General features: G+C 39.9%; 1 protein-coding gene and 1 non-coding gene across 3 annotated transcripts in view; both read left to right on the top strand.

The window, feature by feature from the left end:
- The window catches only part of Vmp1 (vacuole membrane protein 1), a 104,936-nt gene that overhangs the window by 58,687 nt on the left and 22,582 nt on the right, over positions 1–23,667 (top strand). For both annotated transcript variants that reach the window (XM_028878281.2, XM_028878282.2), the window contains exons 8-9: positions 15,438–15,518; positions 20,148–20,264. In XM_028878281.2, coding sequence (XP_028734114.1) covers positions 15,438–15,518; positions 20,148–20,264 — 198 coding nt within the window. The remainder of the gene's footprint in view (positions 1–15,437; positions 15,519–20,147; positions 20,265–23,667) is intronic.
- Positions 12,156–12,319, top strand: LOC114699308. The gene has a single exon (XR_003735511.1). It is a non-coding gene; the product is annotated as a U1 spliceosomal RNA (small nuclear RNA).

Genomic DNA, 23,667 nt, shown 5'->3' with positions numbered 1-23,667 from the left:
ATGCTGCATTGATTTGGTTTTGTTGTTTTGTTTGTTTGATGCTTAGATGGAACCTGGGTCCTCACACATGCTAGAAAACCCTTCTACCATTGAGCTACACTTCCCACCCAATAGCAGTGTTGTTGGTTTGCTAGAATACCTGTTTAAGCTGTGTTAAATTCCTTTGAAAAGAAAGAACTCTGGAGTTTGTAATTAGATAGTTCTCTCCCGCCTCTGGACTGCTGGGGTTAAAGGTGTACACCACTGTGCCTGGCTTTGCATCTTTGAGTCTTACAGCCCAAGGGTTGAGGGTTAAAAATCACATATAAGGGAACAAGCTAAAATGTAAGGCTTTCTTGTTTGATTGGTTTTAGTTTTTTTGATACAAGGTCTTTGATCCCTTGAGATCTGCCTCCTTCCACCTGTGCCAGAATTAAAGATATGTTCCACCATACCCAGCCTATAAGGGCTTTTTTTTTTTAATGTGTGTATAAGTGTTTTCCTGCATGTATGTCTGTCCATCATATGTATGCCTGGTGCCCAAAGAGGTGGTTAGCCTCCATGTGGATGCTGGGAATCAAACTAGGGTCCTTTGTAACAAGTGCTCTTAAGCCCTTAACTGCTGAGCCAGCTCTCCAGCCCCTGTAAGAGTTTTCAAAATATTTTTTATAGTTTTCTTTTCATTTTTAAGTATGTGTGTGTTCATACGTGTGACTGTGTACATGCACATATACACATATATATGGCAGTGTGTCTGTACATAAGTTGGTACCACTAGAGGCCAGAAAAGGACATCTAATCCACTGAAGCTGAGAGCTCCAGGTGGATGTGAACCATCTGACATGAGTGCTGAGAATCAAACTTGGTCCTCTGAAAGAGCAGCAAGTGCTCTTTACCACTCAGCCATCCATCACTCTAGCTCCTGGACGTTTTATTTCATATTGAATAAAACAACTTTTGTAGCTGTGCTTAAGCATGCTCCAGGGCCCTCGTTAAAATCACCATCACTAAAATTGAAGAAACATGAAAACTCCTACAGTAATTTGTTGATTCTATAAGCTCCATAACCAAAGACAAGGAGATTAACACATAGTAGAGGATAAAGGCTGTACTCAGTGGTAGAGCAGTTGCCTAGCCTGTGCAAGGCAGGGTTTGAAACAGAGGTAACTCATTTCTTGATGTGTTCAAAGATGATCTTGTTGGATACTGCAGAGGCAACAGAAAGCGAGTCTAAGCTGGCTGTGTTATTCTTGTGTGTATAGTTGACAAAAGAGCATAGGAATGTTGTACATATTTACTTGGAAGAATATGTTTTGAATAAGATCTATCATATTGCCTAATACCATCTGTCCAAATGACCTGCCATTTGTGGGATTTCTTGTTTTGTTTTGTTTTTGGGGGGGGAGACAGTGTTAGTACTGAATTGCTGACTTTGTAAAAGTTTGCTGTTTCATGTATTTGTTTTAATATTCTGCTTTGTTTTGTATTCTTACAATCAGAATCAGAAATTTAAAAGTCTAACTTCACCTTTTAGTAGAATGCTATTTGTTTTCCTCCATGTTCCTTCTAGTTAGCTGTCTTCTTATTGAGTATCGCCTGAGGTTAGGCACATGTCTCCCCACTAAATTCCATTCCCAGTCCTCTTGTTTCCTTGGGTTGGGTTTGGTCAGTGTCTCCCCTCAGTTGTCCAGGCTGTCACTCACTCTTCCTACCTCAGGCTACCCAGCAACTGGGACTAGATGCCTTTGCCACTAGCCCAGACTCGCTAACTGCTTATTTTGGGCGTCTCTTTAAAGACTAGTTTATAGTTTCTAGATTTGTCTTATTTCAAGAGAATGTTCTCTTTAAGCTGGCAATGTTTGACTGATATTTGCACTTATTCTATGTATTAAAACTAAATGCTGTATTAAGTATAAATTGTAGTATCTTTTTCCTTACTAGTTTGTATTAAATTTAAGACTAAAAGAACTTTTTTACCCAGTAAGATCTTATTCTTTCAGAAATTTCAAGTTACTTGCATTAGTTTATTAGTGTGTATGGTGCTGGGTGGGGTGGGGGCCACAACCTTAAACCTGGAACTTATCCCTTGTTTTGACAAACACTCATGACTAGTGCCTTTTCATTTTAGACAGGGAAAGACATTTTTCCTTTCAAAGAAAAAGGTGTAAATGAAGGGTTCTTTGGGCTTTCTGTTGGTGATGACAGAATATTTGTCTCATCATTTGAGTTGGAGATTGTGGGAAAGCGTTTGATAATGGTTACTTAGTCACCCAAAGTGCTTCAGCATTCCATTATGTTCTGTTCTGTTGAGCACATTTTCCTGTGAAGTGTTTGCAGTTGCCTACGCCTGCTGGTTTTCCCCCTGTGAAGTATCTGTTCCTTTTCATACGAAGATTTATGAAAGAGCTCATGGTATAGATGATCTGAAACTAAACAAGGGTTATTTTCATATGCATTTAATGTCATTTGAACACTGGGTGCCAGTTGTTGCTGGGACGTGTTTTTGACTCTGTTGAACCCTTTTGCTGGTTGTGGTTTGTCTGGCCATCACATGACTTCTCTGAAAATTCCCCCTCCCCTTCATTTCCAGTAAACTGTTTGAGCAGGCATGAGTCAGAGTGAAACCAGCTTCCCTGTAACCACAGGGCCTGTTAAAGAATTTGTCAGCGTGGGACTCTAGAGGGTTTGCATTAAGCTTTGCAGCAACTACTATGGTTGTGTTGTGTTGGGAGTTCCTAGGAAAAGCTTCCTCCTCTCAGGATCTCCTGCTCATTTGCATTGAGTTAAACTGGCGAAGTATTTTAGAAATGCTCATTTGGGCCTCATTGTCATTAGAGACTTGTGAAAACTACCAAGAACACCCAGTAACACTTAAGGGATTGCTGCTGCTGTTGTTTAAGATTTTTTTTTAAGTGTATGAGTGTTTGCCTGTGTATGCACCTCATTCGAGTAGGGGTTAGAATAGTGCTAGATCCCTGGATCTAGTCGGGGATGGTTGTGAGCCACCATGTGGGTGCTGGAAATTGAACCCAGATCTTCTGCCAGAGGAAAAGCAGCCAGTATTCTTAACCGCTGGGCCATCTCTCCCTTAAGTCGTCTCTTAATGAGATTCTGTTATAGAATATTTCAACTGTTGGGACTGTTAATTTTGAGTACCAAAGCTTACTGCATTTTATTCAGCAAAAAAAGGGTAACATTTAAAATGTCTAGTGGAGGCCTGTGAAGATGACTCAGTAATTAAGAGCACTGGCTGCTCTTCCAGAGGGACTGAGTTCAGTTCTCAGTACCCACATGGCAGCTCACAGCTGTCTGTAACTTCAGTTCTAGGGGATCCAACAGAGACACCTGGCACATTGTGCATGCAGGCAAAACACCCATACACGCAAAATTAAACTTAAAAAAATTAATGTTAGTGACTGTCATTTGACCACACAGCATGTTTTTATTAGAATTTTTCATGGCTTCTTTTATTTGTTGTCTCAAGAAACTTTTGCTTAATGCTGAGTTGTTCTTTAGCCACTCTCATGCCCATATTGGACTCTTTCTTGGTTTTCCCACTCTTCTTATATTCCTTGGCACAGGAAAGATAGCTGTGACTTGCTGCAAGCTGCAGAATGATTAGCCACTGGGAAGGCTGGCTGCCCCTGGTGTATTCCTGAGTCTGTTTCTTCTCTGTGTGCTAGTTTTATGGGTTTTGGTTTGGTTTGGGTGCTTATTTTTTATTATTATTTAGTGTGTTTTTTGGTTTAGTTTCCTTTTGTTTACTCATGGAGGTTGGGTCACGTGTTTGCCACAGTATGTGTGTGGCAGTGAGAAGACAGCTCTCCTTCCACAGGGGGATTCTGGGATTGAGCTTGGGTTATCAGGTTCATGCAGCAACACCTCTCCCCTCGGAGCCATCTCACTAGCCCTGGCCTTGTTCCTGACACTTGGGTTCTTTGGCCCTCTGCCAGGATTATAGCATTTACCACCATGTGTGACTTCCATGTTCATTTCTGAATTTAATCTTGTTATCTTCAATCAGACTTATGACTTCCTTATGTATATATGTATGCACACATGTGTTCAGATGCTAGAGAAGGCCAGAAGAGTGTTGGAGCCTCTGGAATTGGAGTTACAGGCAGTTGTGAATCTCATGCTCAACATGGGTTCTGGGAACTGAACCCTGGTCCTCTGGAAGAGCAGCAAGTGCTTTTAACCACTGAGCCACCTCTGTACCACCCCCACCATCACCTCCCACACACGTACTTCCTTATTTAAGAAATAGAATAAAAACTAAAAACTAAATCTAAATCCAATCTCCTAATTTTTTTTTTCCTGCTTGCTCTTCTATAACATTGTATACACAGGAGAGAATGTTCTAGAAAATTTTGAAATAGTTGTTCCTGAGAGAGAATAGTGGATGTTTAAAATTGTGTTCTAGCCATATCCTTAACTTTCAGGATAAGTTTAAGTTTTTTAAGTTTTGTTTGTTTTAGTGGTGAAGCAATTCTAATTGAAACCATCTGATTTTCACATGAAAATAAGAGGTTAATATAACCCAGTAAGTAAGAAATCACAGCAAGTAATATTGGAGATTTTCTTCTTAGTTTGCTTTGGAGATTGGAGACGAGTGGTTTTGTTTTGTGTTTGCTTTGTTCTTTTCATCTCTGCACCTGCTTACAGATGTGAACACATAGGTAGTAGGTAAGCATTAGGTTACCTTTGTTAACTGATTCACAAATGGCTTCTTTGCAGGTTTTGTATTTCAAAAACTGTTTGTAAAATGCCTCTAGAAAGTTCCCTTTGATTGAAACTTGGACTATCAGACTGTATGGCTGTGTTTTTACTGATGGAATTTTACATCAGTACCACACTGCTCAAAATTCAAGCCCCTCTATGCTTTCACTCCTGCACTCAAGGGAGGTGTGGCTCAAGATGGAATTCAGTGGAGGGAAGGACAGTGGAGTAACCATCAGTGCCCATTTCCTATGGCAAAGCTGTGTTGATTTTCCGTCAGCCAGGACATTTGATTTGTCAGGAGAGAGCTGGAAGTTTTTCTTGCTAGGCATATTAGGAATTTCTTTTATTAGTTTTCTTTCCATTTTTCCTATTTTGCATCTTGGAATGTAAAAACACAACTGTCCTGATTTTAAACTGAAACACTATGTGCAGGCCCTACGTTTGATCTCCAGCACTACATACGAAACGTTGGGATACTGGACTGGAGAGTGTGCTTTAATGGCAGAGCATGGTTAGTCAGCACCAGTGAAATTCTTCACACACACACACACACACACCATACATCCAGCAATGTACAGCCATGTACCACTTAATGGCATTTCCATCTGTGGCAGACTATGTATACAACAGGTTAAGATTATATCACCTGGTGATATCATATAAACCTACTTGGTAAGCTGGGCGGTGGTGGCGCATGCCTTTAATCCCAGCACTGGGGAGGCAGAGGCAGGTGGATCTCCGTGACTTCGAGACCAGCCTGGTCTCCAAAGCGAGTTCCAGGAAAGGCGCAAAGCTACACAGAGAAACCCTGTCTGGAAAAAAAAAAAAAAAAAAAAAAAAAACCTACTTGGTGGTATTCGTATTATATAATGATGGAATTGCCTAATTATGCATTTCTCAAGATATGCCTTCATCATTAGGGAGTATGTGGCTATACTTCAAGTTTCTTTGTCAAATCCTCATGTCTTTGATATTTTTTATATGTGTTTTGGTTAACATATTTAGTTGTCTAGAATAATGGGTTTCATTACCTTACCCTTTGGTTTTCTTTTTTCTTTTTTTTTTTTTTTTTTTTTTTTTTTTCTTTTTTTTTTTTTTTTGGTTTTTCGAGACAGGGTTTCTCTTGTGTAGCTTTGCACCTTTCCTGGAACTCACTTGGTAGCCCAGGCTGGCCTCGAACTCACAGAGATCCGCCTGCCTCTGCCTCCCAGTGCTGGGATTAAAGGCGTGCGCCACCACCGCCCGACACCCTTTGGTTTTCTTAAGGCAAGGTCTTGCTGTATAAGCTCATGTGCTGTGTAGCCTATGCCAGCCTCACTTACTAGTCCTTGTACCTCAGTTTTCCATAGACCCACCTGCCTCTGCCTTATGTGTGCTGGGATTAGAGATGTGTACTACTAGGGTGAATATCCTTACTCTGTCAGTCTAAATTTCCTGTCTCTGGCTGTTTCGTAACTTAGTTTTCATAGCTTTGAATACTTACTTTAAGCTCATCTGAACACATTGTGACCTTTTCCTTTTTCCCCACTGACTGGCTGTTGTTATTTATTGGCATAGAAGATTCATAGGTATGTGTTGCCTTGGTTGTTTTTGAGGCAAGATTTCTCTGTGTAGTCCAGTGTGTCCTGAACTTGCAATCCTCCTGACTCCATTCTATGGAAGGCCAAGATTACAGCTATATATCCTACCATACCCAACCACTTCGTGTGTATGTGTGCAGATCCTGTTTGGTTTTTTGAGACAGGGTTTCTCTGTGTAACAGCCTTGGCTGTCCTGGAACTCAGTCTGTAGACCAGGCTAGTCTTAAACTTACAGAGATCTGCCTGCCTCTGGGATTAAAGACATATGCCACCACGCCCTGCCCTGGATTCTTTTTAATTCCAATTTGAATATGAGAACTAATACTAATCTTATTTGTAACAAACACAACAACAACAAAACTGCTTTAGGACTGGTGAGCTGGATAACTTAAAAAAAAAAATCTATTTTAATTTCATTCCAAACCAAAATAAAATTCTTAGGTACAAATCTTTAAAAAATGAAACACAGCAAGTACAAATTGAGCCCTCTTCCTAGCCTCACTTTTTTTAAAGATTTATTCTATTTTTATTAATGTATTTTGCATATGTATTTGCATATATGTATGCAGGTGTCATGGAAATCAATAGAAGGTATTGGATCCCCTGGAGCTGAAGTTATGGGAGGTGGTGAGCTGTTTAACATAGGTTCAGGGAACTGAACTCTGGTTCTCTGAGAGCAAGCTCTCCTAACATCTGAGCCATCTCTCCAGCCTCTCAGGCCCACATTTAAAACACCCAAATCTGGGCCTATGCCAGGCGTGGTGGCACACACCTCTAGTCAGGAGACAGAGGCCAATGGATCTCTGTGAGTTTGAAGCCAGCCTGGGTCTACATTATGTAGAGAGTTGTAGGACAGTCAAGGTTACATAGTGAGACCCTGGCTCAAAAAAACAATAAAACAAAACAAAAAGAGTATTAAGTTAGAGTAAGCCAGGCATGGTAGCACATGCCTGAAATCCAGACACTTGGGAAGATGATGCTTGAGGGCCAAGAGTTCCAGACAAGCTTGCGTTATATAGTAAGACCCTGTCTAAAATAATAATAATAGTACTTGTGGACTCACATTTGTTTAACATGTGTGTTATTCATAATTATCTCAAACTGACAAAAACCCAAGTGTTATACTAAAGGAGAATGAACTGTGGTCTATCCATACAATAGAATAGCACATACCAATTTCAGTAAATTGGTTAATCCACATGGACAGCTTGGAAGAAACAAATAGATGTAATACTGAGCTAAAGAATCCAGACCTGCAAGAGGACACACTTCAATAATCCTGTTTCTATAAAGCTCAAAAAGAGGGAAAGCCAAGTCTGTAGCACCAGATGGTAAGGAGGATGGTGAATATGGCGAAAGGAGTGACTTGTAGGAGCAGCGTTCTGTCCCTCAGTGGAAGTTAACACGGGTGTATTTTTATAAAATCCACCAAAATGTGTGTTTTCAGTTTGGGTGGTGTGTGTGTGTTGTACCTCAGTTTTAAAAAGACATTTTGTGTGAGCCAGGCATGGTATCACACATGTTTAATCCTGGCACTCAGAAGGCAGAGGCAGGCAGATCTCTGTGATTTCGAGGCCAGCGTGGACTACATAAGATTCCAGACAGCCAGAGCTACATAGAAGACCCTGTCTCAAAAAAATTGTTTGTATGTATGTGGTATATACATGTGTATGGATGGACAGGTGCACACACACCCTGTATATGTGTTGGGGCCAGAGCAGGGCATCAGATGTCCTGGCTTTGTCGCTCTCAGCCCTGTTCCTTTGGGCAGAGTCTCTCCCTGAATCGGGAGCTCGGCTGGTAAACAGCAAGCCCCAGTGATCCGCCTTTTCCCATGGCACAGGGCTTATAAATGTGCATGGCTTCACCTGGCTTTTTACAGCCTGGGATTTAAACTCTTGTCTTTATGCTTGTTCTGTAAGTACTCTTACCCACCTAGCCTTCCCCCAACCCCCTGTACTTGAGTTTGGAAAGTATTTGAGCTATCCACTCTTGAACCAAAGTAAATTTGGTAACAGATTTTTTTTGAAAAAAAAAAAAAAACCAGGGTCTCACTAAGTACCAGAATTTCAGTGTGTACCACCACATTCGCCTTCGCATGTAGTTTTCCACATTTATTTATCCATGTGTGTATGTATTTATTGACAGGAAAGATGCATGCATGCCACAACTTGTATGTGAAAATCAGAAGACAATTTATATGACTTGGTTTTCTCCTTCCACTATTTGGGTTCTGGGGAATCAAATGTAGGTTGTCTCTTGGCCATAATTGCCTTTATCAACCGAGCTATCTCACAGGCCCCATATGTATTTCATGTGTATTTTATTTTCAGGGAAAATAAAAAAAAATCATCAATTTCTATATAATACTTGAAGGTATAATTTGAGTGAAGTGCCATGAAACACACTATAGACTTATTGAGGTTCGATCAATGATGGTTTAGGTACATTTTTGCTATAGCCTACAATACCAAAATACATTGTACTTTTCATTCTGTAGCCTACATATGTGTAATTGAAATAAACGTCTGTAGAAATACTATTATAGCCTGTTTTCTCCTGCTACAGCAGAATAACACAGACTGGGTAAGTTATACACAAGACTTTATTTGGAGACTGGGTTGTTCAAGACAGATGGGCCATAGCACATGAGGGTCTCCTTATTGCATGAGAATATGTTAAGGTATATAACACGGTAAAAGAGTGGGAAGGACCAAGCACTGCAGTTGTATACATACAAGTAATACTATATGGACTGAGCAGGTTGTATTTATATACTTAGGAATATACACAAGAGTGTGTGTAAAACAGTTAATGAAAAAGAAGCCATGAATTCGAGAGAGAACAAGGGAAGGAACATAGGAAGGGTTGGAAGAGGGAAGGTGTAATTATATTTTAATTTCAAAAAATAAAATATATATATTAATAAGAAAAGAGTGGCGAGGGAGTGTAGCTCCCCCTTTTATGATGATCACATTCACGGGCAGTGGCTGCATGAGCTGATCACCTCTTAAAGATCCCTTCTCTCCACACTCTAGCATTGGGGATTAAGTTTCCAGCATATGGTCTATGGCCAACCATAGCACACAGTATGTATTTGTGTCACTTGTAATCTTATTTTTATTCTATTTTATTTTATTTTATTCTAAATTAAAAATAACAGTCTTATTTTATTCATTAAGGAGAGGCTGTCAGAGTCTCAAGAGACAGCTCAGTGATTATTTAAAAGCACTGACTGTTTTCCCAGAGGACCTGGATTCAGATTCCTAGCACCTACATGACGGCTCACAACTGTCAGTTAACTCTGATGCCAGGGAATGTGACATCCTGTTCTGACCTCTGGGGACATCAGGCATGAATGTGGCATACAAGTAAAACAACTATGCACAAAACAATTTTTTTTAATTAAAGTTTTTTAAAGATGCCATTGTGACCAAGTTTTTCAGAGTGAAATTTAGTTTAATGAAATCATACTAGATAATATAAGTGAGTATGAATAAGGACAAAAGCTTGATTTTCAGATTTCTAGTTGCAGTTTTTCATCCCTTAATATTTAAGTGTGTGTTTGTGTCTGCCTCTGTCTGCCGAGTGCTGGTACTAAAGGCATGCATCACTATGCCCAGCTTACTCTGGGGTTTTAATACTGACTTTGAAGCTATTACAGTACCAAATCCAAGAAGATCAGAAGATCTATTAATTCAGAGTAAGTTTTAGCATATAATCATTTTAGCATATAATCTTAATATAGTTAAGAAGTGGTTAGGGCCGGGCGGTGGTGGCGCACACCTTTAATCCCAGCACTTGGGAGGCAGAGGCAGACAGAGTTCAGTGAGTTTGAGGCTAGCCTGGTCTATAAAGTGAGTTCCAGGACAGCCAGAACTGTTACACAGAGAAACCCTGTCTGAAAACAAACAAACAAAAAGAAAAAAAAAGAAGAAGAAGAAGAAAGAAAAGAAAAGAAAAAAGAAAAAGAAAAAGGAAGAAGGTAGGTAGAGGCTATAGAAATGGCTCTGATATCAGTTAAGATCACTTGTTCCCTTCCAGGGGACCCAGGTTCAGTCCCCAGCACCCTCATCAAGTGACTCACAACTGGCTGTATGTAGCTCCAGCTCCAGGGATCTGATGTCCACCCTCTTCTGGACTGCCACTTGCACACATTCACATGCAGAAACACACACATACACATAACTAAAAATAATAAAGTAAATCTTTAAAAAACAAAAAAAGCAGGTTAGAGGCTGGAAAAATGGCTCAGCAGTTAAGAGTGTTTGCCATTCTTGCAGAGGACCAGGTTCTTCAATTCCCAGTAACTCCTATCTAGAGAACCCAGTGCTACTTTATAGTCCATAGATACCAGAAACACATGTGGGGCATCGACACATTTTAAAAAAAAAAAAAAAAAAAAATCAAAAAGGCAGGTTACTTAAACTTCCGTAAGATTCTAAGACAATACAGTATTTTTCTCCAGGATCGTTATACTTAAATGCTGTTTTTTGTTTTTTTTTTAAATGCTGTTTTTGAAGAGTCTTTTCCAGCCAGGTATACTGGCATACACTGTTAATTTATACTCTTCTGAAGAGCAGAGGCAGAGACAGGTAGAGTTCTGTGGATTCAACACCAGGCTGGTCTACAGAGCAAGTTCCATACAAACCAAAACAATTAATAAAATAATAAAGAGGTCTTTCCATGTGATAAAAAAAGATTTACTGTTACTGTTTGAAGGTAAATATTATTTAATGCCTGGGCGGTGATGGCACATGCCTTTAATCCCAGCATTCAGGAGACAGAGCCAGGCAGATCTCTGTGAGTTCGAGGCCAGCCTGATCTACAGAGCAAGATCCAGGACAGGCACCAAAACTACACAGAGAAATCCTGTCTCGGAAAAAAAAAAAAAAAAAAAATTATTTAATATGTTTGTACTTAAAATGTTAGAGTCAAAGATTAGCATTTTGCAGGCTGGTTATAACTTTTCTTCTCTAATAGTCCTAAATCCCTTTCTTAGAAAGAAGAAATACAGAGCAGCAGTGATCTGGGGTATTGTGATTTAAAGCTTTGGTTTGTTTGCTCTATTCTTGACACCTCTGGTGGTAGAAATGGCAGTCTTTTTTTCTCTTTGTTTTCTTGCAGCGTTGGAGAATTTGTGGCTCATATCGTTAGCTGTTTCAAAAGTGCAATTGGATAGATGCATAGTCACTGTGGGTGGGGCTAGGAATGGAACTTTCCTTGTACTTGGTTTATAACTGAGAAAACCAGAAAAGGGTACATAGTACTAATTGTAAGTGTATGTTACTTGTTTAAGTGGAGCTAGAGAATGACCATGTCCTCTCAGGCACTTGAATTGTGAAATAGATAAAGGTTGTGAAATGTGAATACAGAGAAATGAAACTATAAAAAGGAATTTGTTTTTTGTTGTACAGGTTTTTTTATTTTTATAATGACAACTAAAGAAGTAATCAAATTGGACTCTCCACATTGTTCCCATAAATACTACAAGATTATTAAAATGAAATGTTAATTTCCCTTATATTTAACTGAACCATTGAATGCCTAATATACAAGTTTCTTTGGTAATCTTTCCTTCTGTTTTTACTTAAAAATATTATTGGTACATATTTTCATTTGGCTTATTTGTTGTACTTGATGGAAAAGACAGCAGCTTTTGTTGAAAATGTTTAGGAACTGTTTTAAAGCTTCAAGAACTGAGGGGTTTTCTGGTAGTGTTAGATGGTGTTTCTGGGTTTTCACAGTGAATTAATTGCCACATAATATACATAGAGTAAAATTCTCTCACTTAATGTTTTAAAGACAAGTTAAAATACATGGATAGTACTACTCTAAAACCAACATGAAAAGAACTGTCACATTATACACATAATACTTAGCAGCTAGGGGAAGCATCATGATCCAGAAGGTGGTTTTCCCAGGGTGACGGGTCTCCATTGCACCCCGGGTGTGCTGACCCCTGTGATTCCCCAAAATGGAGGGCATTCAACTGCATAATGCATGGTAGTGGGGGAATATGTTTGTACTTTCATCTGAATGAAAATTTATTCTTAAAAAATTATATAAATGAGCTGGGCATGGTGGCTCACTCCTTAACCCCAGCACTTGGAGGCAGAGGCAGGCGGAGCTCAGTGAGTTCAAGGCCAGCCTGGTCTACAAAACAAGTTCCAGGACAGCAAAAGCCGTTACACAGAGAAACCCTGTCTCAAAAAAACAGAAAGAAAAAAAATTATATAAATGATGGACTAGAGAGATGGCTCAGTGGTTAAGGATACTGACTGCTCTTCCAGAGGACCCAGGTTCAATTCCCAGCATCCACATGGCAAGTCACAACTGTAACTCCAAGATCTAACACCCTCACACATACATGCAGGTAAAACAGCCAATGAAAATAAAATTTTTAAAAAAGAATATAAATGATAAAAGTACCAAGGGCTAGAGAGATGGCTCTGTGGTTAAGAGCACTGGCTACTATTGTAGTGGACCCAGGTTTGATTCCTTGCACGCACATGATGGACCACCTGTTATTCCAATTCCAGGGAACCTGGAATTCTCTTCTGGCCTCTACAGGCACCCTACATGCACATGATAAAATTTCAATGTACAGACAAGAACACTCATACACATAAAATAAATACATTTAAAAAATAAAAAGTAACTTACAACAACAATAAAAACGAAACAAAAAACATGTTAGGCTTGGTTGCACATGCCTTTAACCCGAGATCTGCCTGGCTCTGCCTCCCGAGTGCTGGGAATAAAGGCGTGTGCCACCACCGCGCGGTGCTAATTATTTCTTGTAATGAAATACAGTGCAGATTTCACATGGACTCCAGTTATTGTTCATGAATTATTTGGCACATAATTGTAACATTAATTCTTAGAACAGAAAACCTGAGAACTGTTAGAAAAACTGAAAGGACTATGTTAAATACATAAAATTTATAAAATCTCCTTTTAATAAATTACTTTTACTATTTTTAAAAAATAAAACTTCCCATTAAAAATATGTTTTGTTTCTCTTCCTTGTAATACAGGTCAGCTGCGAGTTAAAAAGCAAAAGCACAGCCGGTGGCAGTGCCTGCCTTGCCGGTGTGCGCGGTGTGCGTGGTGTGTGTGGTGTGCACGGTGTGCGCGGTGTGCACGGTGTGTGTGGTGTGCACGGTGTGCGTGGGTAAACCCTTCCACTCAGATCCAGACTGTGGAAGTGCTCCTGAGAATGACTGAGGTTGGACCCCGGCTCCTCAGAGAACCAGTCTTGTTTCCTTTGTTTCTCTCAGCTTCTCAAGAGATCCTGCCCCAGAGGGGAGACCGGCCTTCCCTAGTCTTCCCTGGTTATAGTCCTATGTTGAATTGACTTCGTTTTCAGCATTTGTTTTTAAACTTAAAAAAAAAAAAAGGGGTGTTTCCTGCTTTGAGTCCATGTCTGTAATCCTCGATGTTTGGGAAGCTGATGCAGGAGGATCAAGAGTTCCAGGCCAGCCTGGGCAACATAGCAGAACCCCAGGCCCTCCTGGCGGGGGGGGGGGGGGGGGGGGAGAGCTTCTTTGAGCTTCCATAGTCTTAAATATACTTTTGTAGGAGGAAAGAGTTATATATGATAGGACAGTGTGTTCATATGAGGTATCTAGAATGTTTAACCTTTGTTTCTTATATTAACTGTGTTATTATGTCTCTACCAGTTTAAGTCTGTTGGGGTTTTTTCTTTCTTTCTTTCTTTTTTTTTATTTTTTTTTTTGAGACAGGATTTCTCTGTGTAGCCCTGACTGTCCTAGAATTTTCTGTAGATCAGGCTGGCCTCACAGAGATCTGCCTGCCTCAGCCTCCCGAGTGCTGGGATTAAAGGCATGTGCCACCACTGCCTGGCTAGTTTAAATCTGTTGATTTTGTCTAATTCACAAGGTAAAAAAAAATAATTTTGTATAATTTTATGAATCAGGGATTATGTAAGTACCATGATAGAATGTACCTAGGTTTTCATTGATATAAAAAGAACATTTGATATGTGCGTGTGTGTGAGAGAGAGAGAGACAGGAAATTGCTCAGTCATAGAAAAGAATGTAATTTGGGCTTTTTGAGGCAATATGAATGGAACTAGAGGATATTATATGTTAAGTGAAGTAATTCAGGGACAGAAGCCAGGCAGTGGTGGTGCATGCCTTTAAACTCAGCACTCAGGAGGCAGTGGCAGACGGATCTCAAAGTTCCAGGACAGCCAGGACTACACACAGAAACCTTGTCTCAAACAACAACAACAAAAATTCCGGAACAGAAAGATAAATACCCCTTATTTATATATGGAAGCTAAAATGTTGGTCTAAAAGAAGGTAGAAGAATAATGGTTACATTTTTCTCTTGGGCATGGGGAGTGACGGATGAAGGGATGATGGATAACAGATACAAGGGTACAATAGGGTAAGAGGAATAGCTTCAGAATCTGTAGCATGGTAGGGTAAATGGTTGACAACAATGAAATTTTTCAAAATGGCTAGTTTAGGCCTACATGTCTTCATTGTCTTGGAAAATTCCGGCTTTCTACCATGCTGTTGGAGGTTAAGTCTGTCAAGTTATAAAGAAGAAAAGAAGACAGGGTTAGCCAGGGTTTCCAACAGAAGGATTTGCCTCATGTGGTTTACAATATTCTGTCCATCTCTACAGAGAGAACCCCAGAGATACAGCAGTTCCTTCTTAAATGTGGGGAGACATTTAAGTATGTGAAACTCTGTGAAGATTTGTTTGCATGTTTTCCCTTGAAACCTGCTACTCCTTGAATGAATCAGTATGAGCCAGATGTGGTGGTACATACCTTTAGTCCTAGCTCTCAGGAGGAGAGACAGGAGGGTCATGATTTCAAGGCCAGTCTGCACTACAGAGCAAGAATCTGTATACAAACAAGTAAGAATTGATGCTACCAGATTGTAAGATACTTAATACAACCAACTATCATAGAGAATTGACTTTTAGGACAGCAGATGCCTCTGTGGGTAACGACACTTGTTCCCAAGCCTAATGACCTAAGCTCAATCCCCAGAACCTATGTGGCAGAAGTAAAAAAGAACCATCTCCTCATGTGTATATATATATATATATATATACACACACACACAATCACAAATAAATGAGTGATATGTTTCAAAATCTTTGTTTTTACAGGACTTTGCATCACGGGCAAAACTGGCAGTTCAAAATCTAGTACAGAAAGTTGGATTTTTTGGAATTTTGGCCTGTGCTTCTGTAAGTAGATTATCTTTAGAGCTGTAAATTTCACTAAATGGTATGACTGTGTTTTGATCACTGTTTTTATGTGTATGAGTGTTTTGTAAGTATGTACGTGTCCCACATTCATGCCTGCTGCCTGCAAAGGTCAGAAGAGGATCAGACCCTCAGGAACTGGAGTTAGGTGGTTGTGAGCTGCCATGTGGGTGCTGGGATCTGAACTGGGAATGCTGAGCAGTCCCTCCAGCACCTCAGTTTGTTTTTAAAAATACACTCCTGAATAAACACAAATGTTGTTTGTGGGGGTTGTTTTGTTTGTTTGTTGATTGGTTTTTTTGGGAGGGGAGGTTGGTTTTTGGTTTTTGGTTTTGGTTTTTTGAGACAGAGTTTCTCTGTGCAGCTTTGGTGCCTGTCCTGAATCTCACTCTGTAGTCCAGGCTGGCCCCGAACTCAGAGAGAGTTCACCTGGCTCTGCCTCCTGAGTGATGGGATTAAAGGCGTGCGCCACCACTGCCCGGCTTGTTTTGTTTTGTTTTGTTTTGTTTTGTTTTTGAGACAGGATCTTATAAAGTAGCCCTGGCTGGAACTCACAGAAATAATCCATCTGCTTCTACCTACTAATGTTATGATTAAAGGTGTACCCAACTATACCCAGCTGCTATCACTTTTACTGAGTATAAATTTTATGAATCATTCATGTTATTAATTGAGCTTATTTGCATTGGATAGGTTCATAATCTTGTTTATTGACTTCAAGTATTTCATCACACAATAATGACTCTAGATCTGAAAGGCTTGATTCAGCAAGAACGAAGTAAATAAAATTCATTATTCCTATGAAGAATTAATAATGAAATGAATTAGATAAGTCTTTTTCCAGAGCTCCAAGTATTAACAGGAAGATTCATATAAAATCTGACTTAAGACATTTTAGCTCCTATTTAGGTTATGACAGTAGCCTTGGAAGCATGAGGAATTCAGTTGGGATTCTCAGAATCATAAAAAGCCAAGGTAGTGGCAACATGGGAGATGGAAACAGACAGATCCCTGATACACATACACATGCACACTTAAACCAAAATGTCCATATGCCTAAATTACTGTTGTTGATCCTGGAAACATTAGAGCTCTTTATAGTGTACTCCTCTTTTTTTGTTTTTGTTTTTGTTTTTCAAGACAGGGTTTCTCTGTGAAACAGTCTTTACTGTCCTGGAACTCACTCTGTAGACCAGGTTGGCCTCAAACTCACAGAGTTTAATCCCGAGTGCTGGGATTAAAGGCATGCACCACCACCACCACCACCACCACCACCACCACCACCACCACCACCACCACCACCACCACCACCACCTGGCGTGTACTCCTTTCTAATCCAGTCCTCTATCACAATAATATAAAAAGGTGCAATGGAGGCTTTCCTCACAAAGACTGATAAGCTTTAGGATGAGATCTGTAATAAACAGATGTGGAGCACAGCTGTAGCCCAGCACTGAGTGGACACAGGAAGATGAGAAGTTCAGGGTCTGTCTTGTTGACACAGCAGGCCTGAAGTTTGAAGCCAGCCTAGGACACATGAAGCCTTGTCTCCAAAAGCAGCTTGTGAGTTGGTGAGATGATTGAGGAAGTAAGTAGAGGCACTTGTGGCCTGAGTTCAACCCCCAGAATCCAAGTAAAGATGAAGACTAGTTGGTGTCCTAAAGTTTTCCTGACACTCACATGCATGTGTGCACACAAACACACACACACAAGCGTAAAACATTTTTGCAGTAACAAATATAGTGCCTCAAACATAAATGCTCACTTACTTTTATTGTAATTTTTTATCAGCTTTTTATCAATTACTACATCCTAGGAATAAATAAATAGAAGGTGGTGATAGCACATACCTGTAATCTCAGCATTTGGGAGTGTGAGGCAGGAGGATAGCTGTAAGTTAAAGACCACTCTGAGTGAGTTTGAGGCCAGCCTGGTCTATCTACATAGTGAGTTCCAGAACAGCCAGGGCTACATAGAAAGACTCTGTCCATCAAAACCAAAACACAACAGTAGCAACAAAACCAAGGAAGTAAATGTTACCCTTGGGTATGTGCTTAGATGGTAGAGTGTTCTCGCAGCACAGGCCAAAAGTTAAAGGATGAAAGGAAGGATCTGGAGAGTGAACATGAAAGAAAGTGAAAGATCCAGAAGAATGAGTAGACACATTTGAAATACAGTGTTAAAAGCCAGGGGTGGTGGCCTTGCCTTTAGTCCCCGAATTTGGTAGGCAGAGGAAGGCAATTCTCTGTGACTTTAAGGCCAGCCTGGTCTATACAGTGAGTTGCAGGACAGCCAGAACTACATAAAGACCTTGTCTCAGAAAAATTAATAAAATGAATCTTCAAAAGTTAAGCCTGATGTGATGGTACACACTATTAGCCCAGGCTCTTGAGGCAGACACAGGTGTATCTCCGAGTTTGAGGCTAGTCTGATCTACAGAGTGAGATCCAGGACTACACAGAGAAACTCCCTCTCAAGAAAGGGGGGAGGGGAGAAAGAAATAGAGCATTAAGTGAAGAGTGCTATGGATAAGCTGAGGAGCCTATTGGATAATAATGTTCTTAATTTGAGGCCAAGAGAACAGGCTGAGCCATGTTGCCTATGTTCAGATCTTTTTCATAGGGGAAATGCTTTAATCTGTCTAACCATTTTTCTCCGCAAAATGTGTATGATAGATTCATGTAGCATGTGGGGTTAGGTGTGTTGGTGAGACAAACCCCTTAGAACAACCTAACTAGCCAGAGCACTTGGTAAAAATTGTTTCAGTATTCCTGAGAAAAATGAACTACCTTTCATTTCCTGAAGCAGAAAGTTTGTATTCACTGTCACTCATTTGCACCTGTGTGTTGGAAATTCACTCCTCCATTCTAGGCATTATGTACAGTTAAGAGTTAACACAAATTTAAAGATGAGTGGGCTGTCTAGGAATTTTTTCTAAGATGTTTTTAATTAAGATTAAAGGGGCCCTTATTAGTTATTTTGATGTCAACGTTTAAACTTAAGATAAAACTCCTTGGTGAAAGCAAATTTTAAAGCAATCTGTAGGGCTTTTTTGTTTGGTTGGTTATGTTGCATTAATATACATGGGTGTTTTGCCTGCATGCCGGTCAGTAACTGGTGCCTGCAGGAGCAAGAAAAGGACCCTGGATCCACTGGGACTAGTGTGACAGATGGTTGTTAGCTACCGTGTGGGTGGCAATCTGGAAGAGCAGCCTCTGAGCCACCTCTCTAGCCCTGAAGTCAAGTAGTTTAATTCTAATTGTCCTCTTGATTTATTTAATTATAACTTCAGAAAACAACAACAATAACATGCATGTCTCCTAGTGGCTTGATTACCCTTTTCTGAGAGTATCCAACTAGAGTGAAATATTCAGCAAGTTAAAAGTGAAATGTGGCCTCCGAACTCTGTCCGCACTAGAGAGGAGGTGAGCCTTGCACAAGAAATCTGAGTGTAGAGTCCAAGCACCTTAAAGGAGGAGCACTTGCACCCTCAGTCGCCATGACAGTGTTCTTAGAAGACCATATGTGGCAAATAATTTTTTAAACCGGGCTTTGCTTGTGGAGTTCAAAAATAAAATTATATAAATTAATTGACTTATAAATGGCCCAGCCAACAGTCAGTACTCCATGGGAGAAAAATAAGTGAAATGCCCCAAAATAGCTATGATTTCTTTATATTTTATATGGAATTGTTTATTGTGGGAATGTTTAGAAAGGTGTGTATTATCAATCACTTCTTTGTCTAGGACACAGTATTCAAGACAGCTGAATCAGTGTGCTTTCATAGCTCCACCCTGACTTTCTTTTGAAAATGTCACATGGCCCCAAAGCCTTAGGCTTTCTTGAAATTAAGTACAAATAATGAATTATTTTTTGAGACAGGATCTTACTTATTTATCCTAAATGCTACAATTACAGACATGTAGTGCCAACAACTAATAATGAGTTTTTAAACGTGAAAAAAAGTCCATCAATAAATGTAATTATGGATTTAACATAATGTTCACTGAAGATATGAGCTCTTCTAGATCATTGTGTTTGGAGTAAGAATTTATTTATAACGTCTTCAATAATCTTAAGACTGCATTCATACCTTACCATAGAAAACAGCCACCAAATGAGCAGAAAATCTACTAAAAGAAATTAAATTTCTGCAGATCCATGGGTTTATCTATTTCTTATGTGTTAAAAACTGTGTATGGGGTGCAGTTTAGTTTGCTGTGATCTCATAGAAGGACAGTCTACGGTGAATATGAGACCCAGCTTAGGGACTCAAGTTAGAATTCCTACCTAGTCAGGTGGGAGGTAGCTCGGCAGTTAAGAGCACTGGCTGCTCTTCTAGAGGTCTTGAGTTCAATTCCCAGCATCCACATGGTGGCTCACAGATATTTTAATAGGACCTGATACCCTCTCCTGGCGTGCAGTTATATATACAAGCACTCGTATATAAAATATAAATAAATAAAATTTAAAAAAAAGAAAAGAAAAGAAAAGAATTTCTACCTAGTCTTTTGAACATTGTCATACATTGACCAGGGAACCTAAATTAAAGCTTTGAATTACATATGAAAGTCTTTTTTTTCTCTTTTCTTTTTCTCTCTCTCTCAACAGATTCCAAATCCCCTGTTTGACCTGGCTGGAATAACATGTGGACACTTCCTTGTACCGTTTTGGACCTTCTTTGGGGCAACCCTGATTGGAAAAGCAATCATTAAAATGCATATTCAGGTAATTAGAGCAGAGTCACTGCTTAATGACCTGATGGAACCCAGGCACTGGTCGGTCCCTGCTTCCATCAGTTAGCTGCTGCTTAGATGATAAAGCATGCAATTTTAGAAATATGTGAATTCCCTTGAATCCTCTTCTTTTTCCTTCTTCCTTCTTGCTTCATTTTTTGTTCCATGAAACTATATGAAACTTATAAAAGTAGTGTTCTGATGTGAGAAGATGCGTATCATTTTCATATACACAGTCACAAAGACGTATCTCCTTCCTGACCACACGTGAAGGAGTGCTGCCTTTCACTGGTTCTTACTTTCCTTCCCAGGCTTTGCATAGCACTTCTCTCAGCACCAATATCCTGTACTGAAAACCAGGCAGTTGTCAGTGCAGGGAGAGACAGGAGGCTGAGGAGGTGAGGAAATGCTAGCTGTGGGTTAGAGAAGTGAGACTCTGCTAGCCCCCAGATACCCACAAACAGAGAAAGGCTAAGAACCTAAGTGAGAGAGAAATGCTTGTGTCTTGGACTGTAAACTCTCCCATCTAAGGACAAGTCTCACTGATAAAAATTAACCTGGAAAGAATGTGTTTTTAATCAGTGTGGCTTGCAGCAAATAAGAATTTACTAAAAGAAAGTTAAGAACAGTGGAATCATATCTCTGAAAATAAAAATCTATCCCCAGTGATTCTTCCTAACACCTCCCTGGCTCTGGCAATTAAAGAGGAGAATGAGGGACTGAAGAGATGGCCCAGCAGTTAAGAGCACTGGCTGCTCTTCCAGAGAACCGTGGTTCATTTTACAGCACCCACATGGCTGCTAATAACCACGTGTAGCTCTAATCCCAAGGAATCTGACATCTTCTGGCCTCTGTGGGCACTGCATGCACATGATACACGTGCATGCATGCAGGCAAAACACCCACTGACAAAGAAATCGATCTTTTAAAAGGAGGGGGGGATGCCAGGCCTGTTGGTTCATGCCTTTAATCCCAGCACTCACTGAGAGATCAAAGCCAGCCCTGTCTACATAGCTAGTTCTAGGCCAGCCAGAGAGACACAGACCCTGTCTCAAAAGGGGGATGGGGAGAAGATGACAGGATCACGCCTTTGAGAACTGTCTTTTGCTGTCAAAATGGTCACTCAACAGTCAGTGATATATTTTTCCTCCTTCAAGGAGTTTATTTCTTCCCACTTGTATTCAGTATTTAGTTCAATGTCAAGTGTGGTGGTGGCGCACACCTTTAGTCCCAGCACTTGGGAGGCAGAGGCAGTTGTATCTCTGAGTTTGAGGCCAGCCTGGACTACAGAGTGAGTTCCAGGATACACAGGGCTACAGGGTTTGTAAAACCCTCCCAAAAAGTGAACACAAGTTTTTTAATACTTCAGTGCTACTTACGTGCTGAATATATAAACACTTTATGAAAATTTAAAAAATAAATATTTTATTGAATAATAATATTTTGTAATATTTCTCAACATAGTTTTTTCTCCTCTTTGTTTTTTTTAGGGGCTAAAAAACGCTAACATAGCTTTTTGAGTTGTAAATACTTAAGTACCCAGTCATTTCAATTCTTACAACAGTTTGTCTCATAATCTGTGTTGTTTTATGTGTTTGAATGTTTTACCTACATGTAATGTATGTGCACTCTATGTATGCCTGGTGCACAAGGAGGCCAGGAGAGGATGTCTCGTGGGTGCTGGGAACCAAACCCTCGTCCTCTTCAAGAGCAGCAAGTGCTCTTAACTACTGAGCCATCTCTCCAGCCCCATATTCTGTAAATTTATATCTGTCTTATTTATTCTCCCTTAATAAATTAACTTTATATTATCATAAATTTTTGTTGCAAGTTTCTTTTTTATTAGTTCTTTGGAAATTTTGTGCGATGTATTTTTATCCCATTCATCCCCTCTCTACCACCTTCCATCCACACCTAACTTTATATTATCTTTTTTTTATTTTTAGTTCATCAAGTCCAATTTGTGCTGCCCATGTATGTATTCATAGATACACGGCCTTTCCCTGGAGCGTGGTAAACCTACCAGGGGCCACAGGCTCAAGAGAACATGTTAATGCTAAGCACCTTTCTATAGCTGTATGTGCATAGCTTATCAGACCTTTCGTTTCAGAAAAGGGGTCAAAATTGGTAGATTTTTAAACATCCTAAGAAGATTTTCTTGTAAGATACACCAATTCATGTTTTTTAATGTTGTACCTCATACTTCAAACTCAGTGGAATTCTAGGATAAAGGAAGTACTCTGAGTACAGTTGTCACACTTGGAGTGGCTAGTGAGTAAAACATGTCCCTAAGAATGCTAGTGGCTGGAATTTGAACCCGGCTCATGCTGGGTATCCTTTCCGGTGCTCCTTCTCTTGCCTTGTCTTCACAAAGTTGTTGATGTGATGATGGCAAGTGAATGGTCTGCTGTTTATCAAGACCAATGGCAGGCATGAGGTAGTTTTGCAGATTTCAAAGAGAGCAAATGTACATTTAGAAGTAAAAAGGCTTGCCTTCAGACCTGGAATTCAAACCAAGCTCCAGAAGTTGATGTTTGTTCTCCACTTACCATGTAGAGACAGAAGGAAGACAGTCTATTTGTGTTTCTGAAAGGCAAGAATCTGGGTTCCTTTACTGACTGTGGGAGATGTGTACCGTGTTCCATTGTACATAGGAACATGTTTATAAAGGCATGTCACTTGATGTGCATCCAGATGTAGCTTAGGAGAACAAGCCTTTCTCATTCCTTGAGTAGGCAGTATTAATGAGTAATATAAACATTCTGGCCAGTTCCAAAGTCCAGGGAAACACCCACACACAAATTTTTCTGTGTGCTACTAAAACCTATCTTCTCATTTGCTTTTCTTTCATCCTTTTTTTTTTTTTTTTTTTCTCAGCTTGATGTTAGACAGCCTTCCAATAACTTATTTTTATTAATGCCTTTCTGTCTGTTTCTTCCTGGAAAAAGTTCCCATCAGCACATCCGCTATGTTAGGTCCTATTTATTCACTAGGAGATGCAACTTCTCTGCTTAGAGCGGGATCCTTACAGACATTGTCTTGCTACCAAATGATGAAGAAAATTAACATGATTGTCTATGTTCATCTTACTTACTTACCATGACTGTTGTTTGTTTGTTTTTTGCCTGTCTGCATCCCCATGAAAGGAAACACACACATATGTGGATTCTGGGTCCCAGAAATGTTTCTTCCTTGGATCACTGAGTTTTGTTTTGTTTTGTTTTGTTTTGTTTTGTTGGTTTTCCAAAGCAGGGTTTCTCTGTGTAGCCCTGGCTGTCTTGGAACTCACTCTGTAGACCAGGCTGGTCTCAAACTCAGAAATCTGCCTACTTCTGCCTCTTGAGTGCTGGGATTAAAGGCATGTACCTGGCTTTCACTGGGGTTTTCTAACACTG

This window comes from Peromyscus leucopus, chromosome 8b (genome assembly GCF_004664715.2).
Source record: "Peromyscus leucopus breed LL Stock chromosome 8b, UCI_PerLeu_2.1, whole genome shotgun sequence".
NCBI lineage: Eukaryota > Metazoa > Chordata > Mammalia > Rodentia > Cricetidae > Peromyscus > Peromyscus leucopus.
This window is presented reverse-complemented; position numbering and strand designations above follow the sequence as displayed.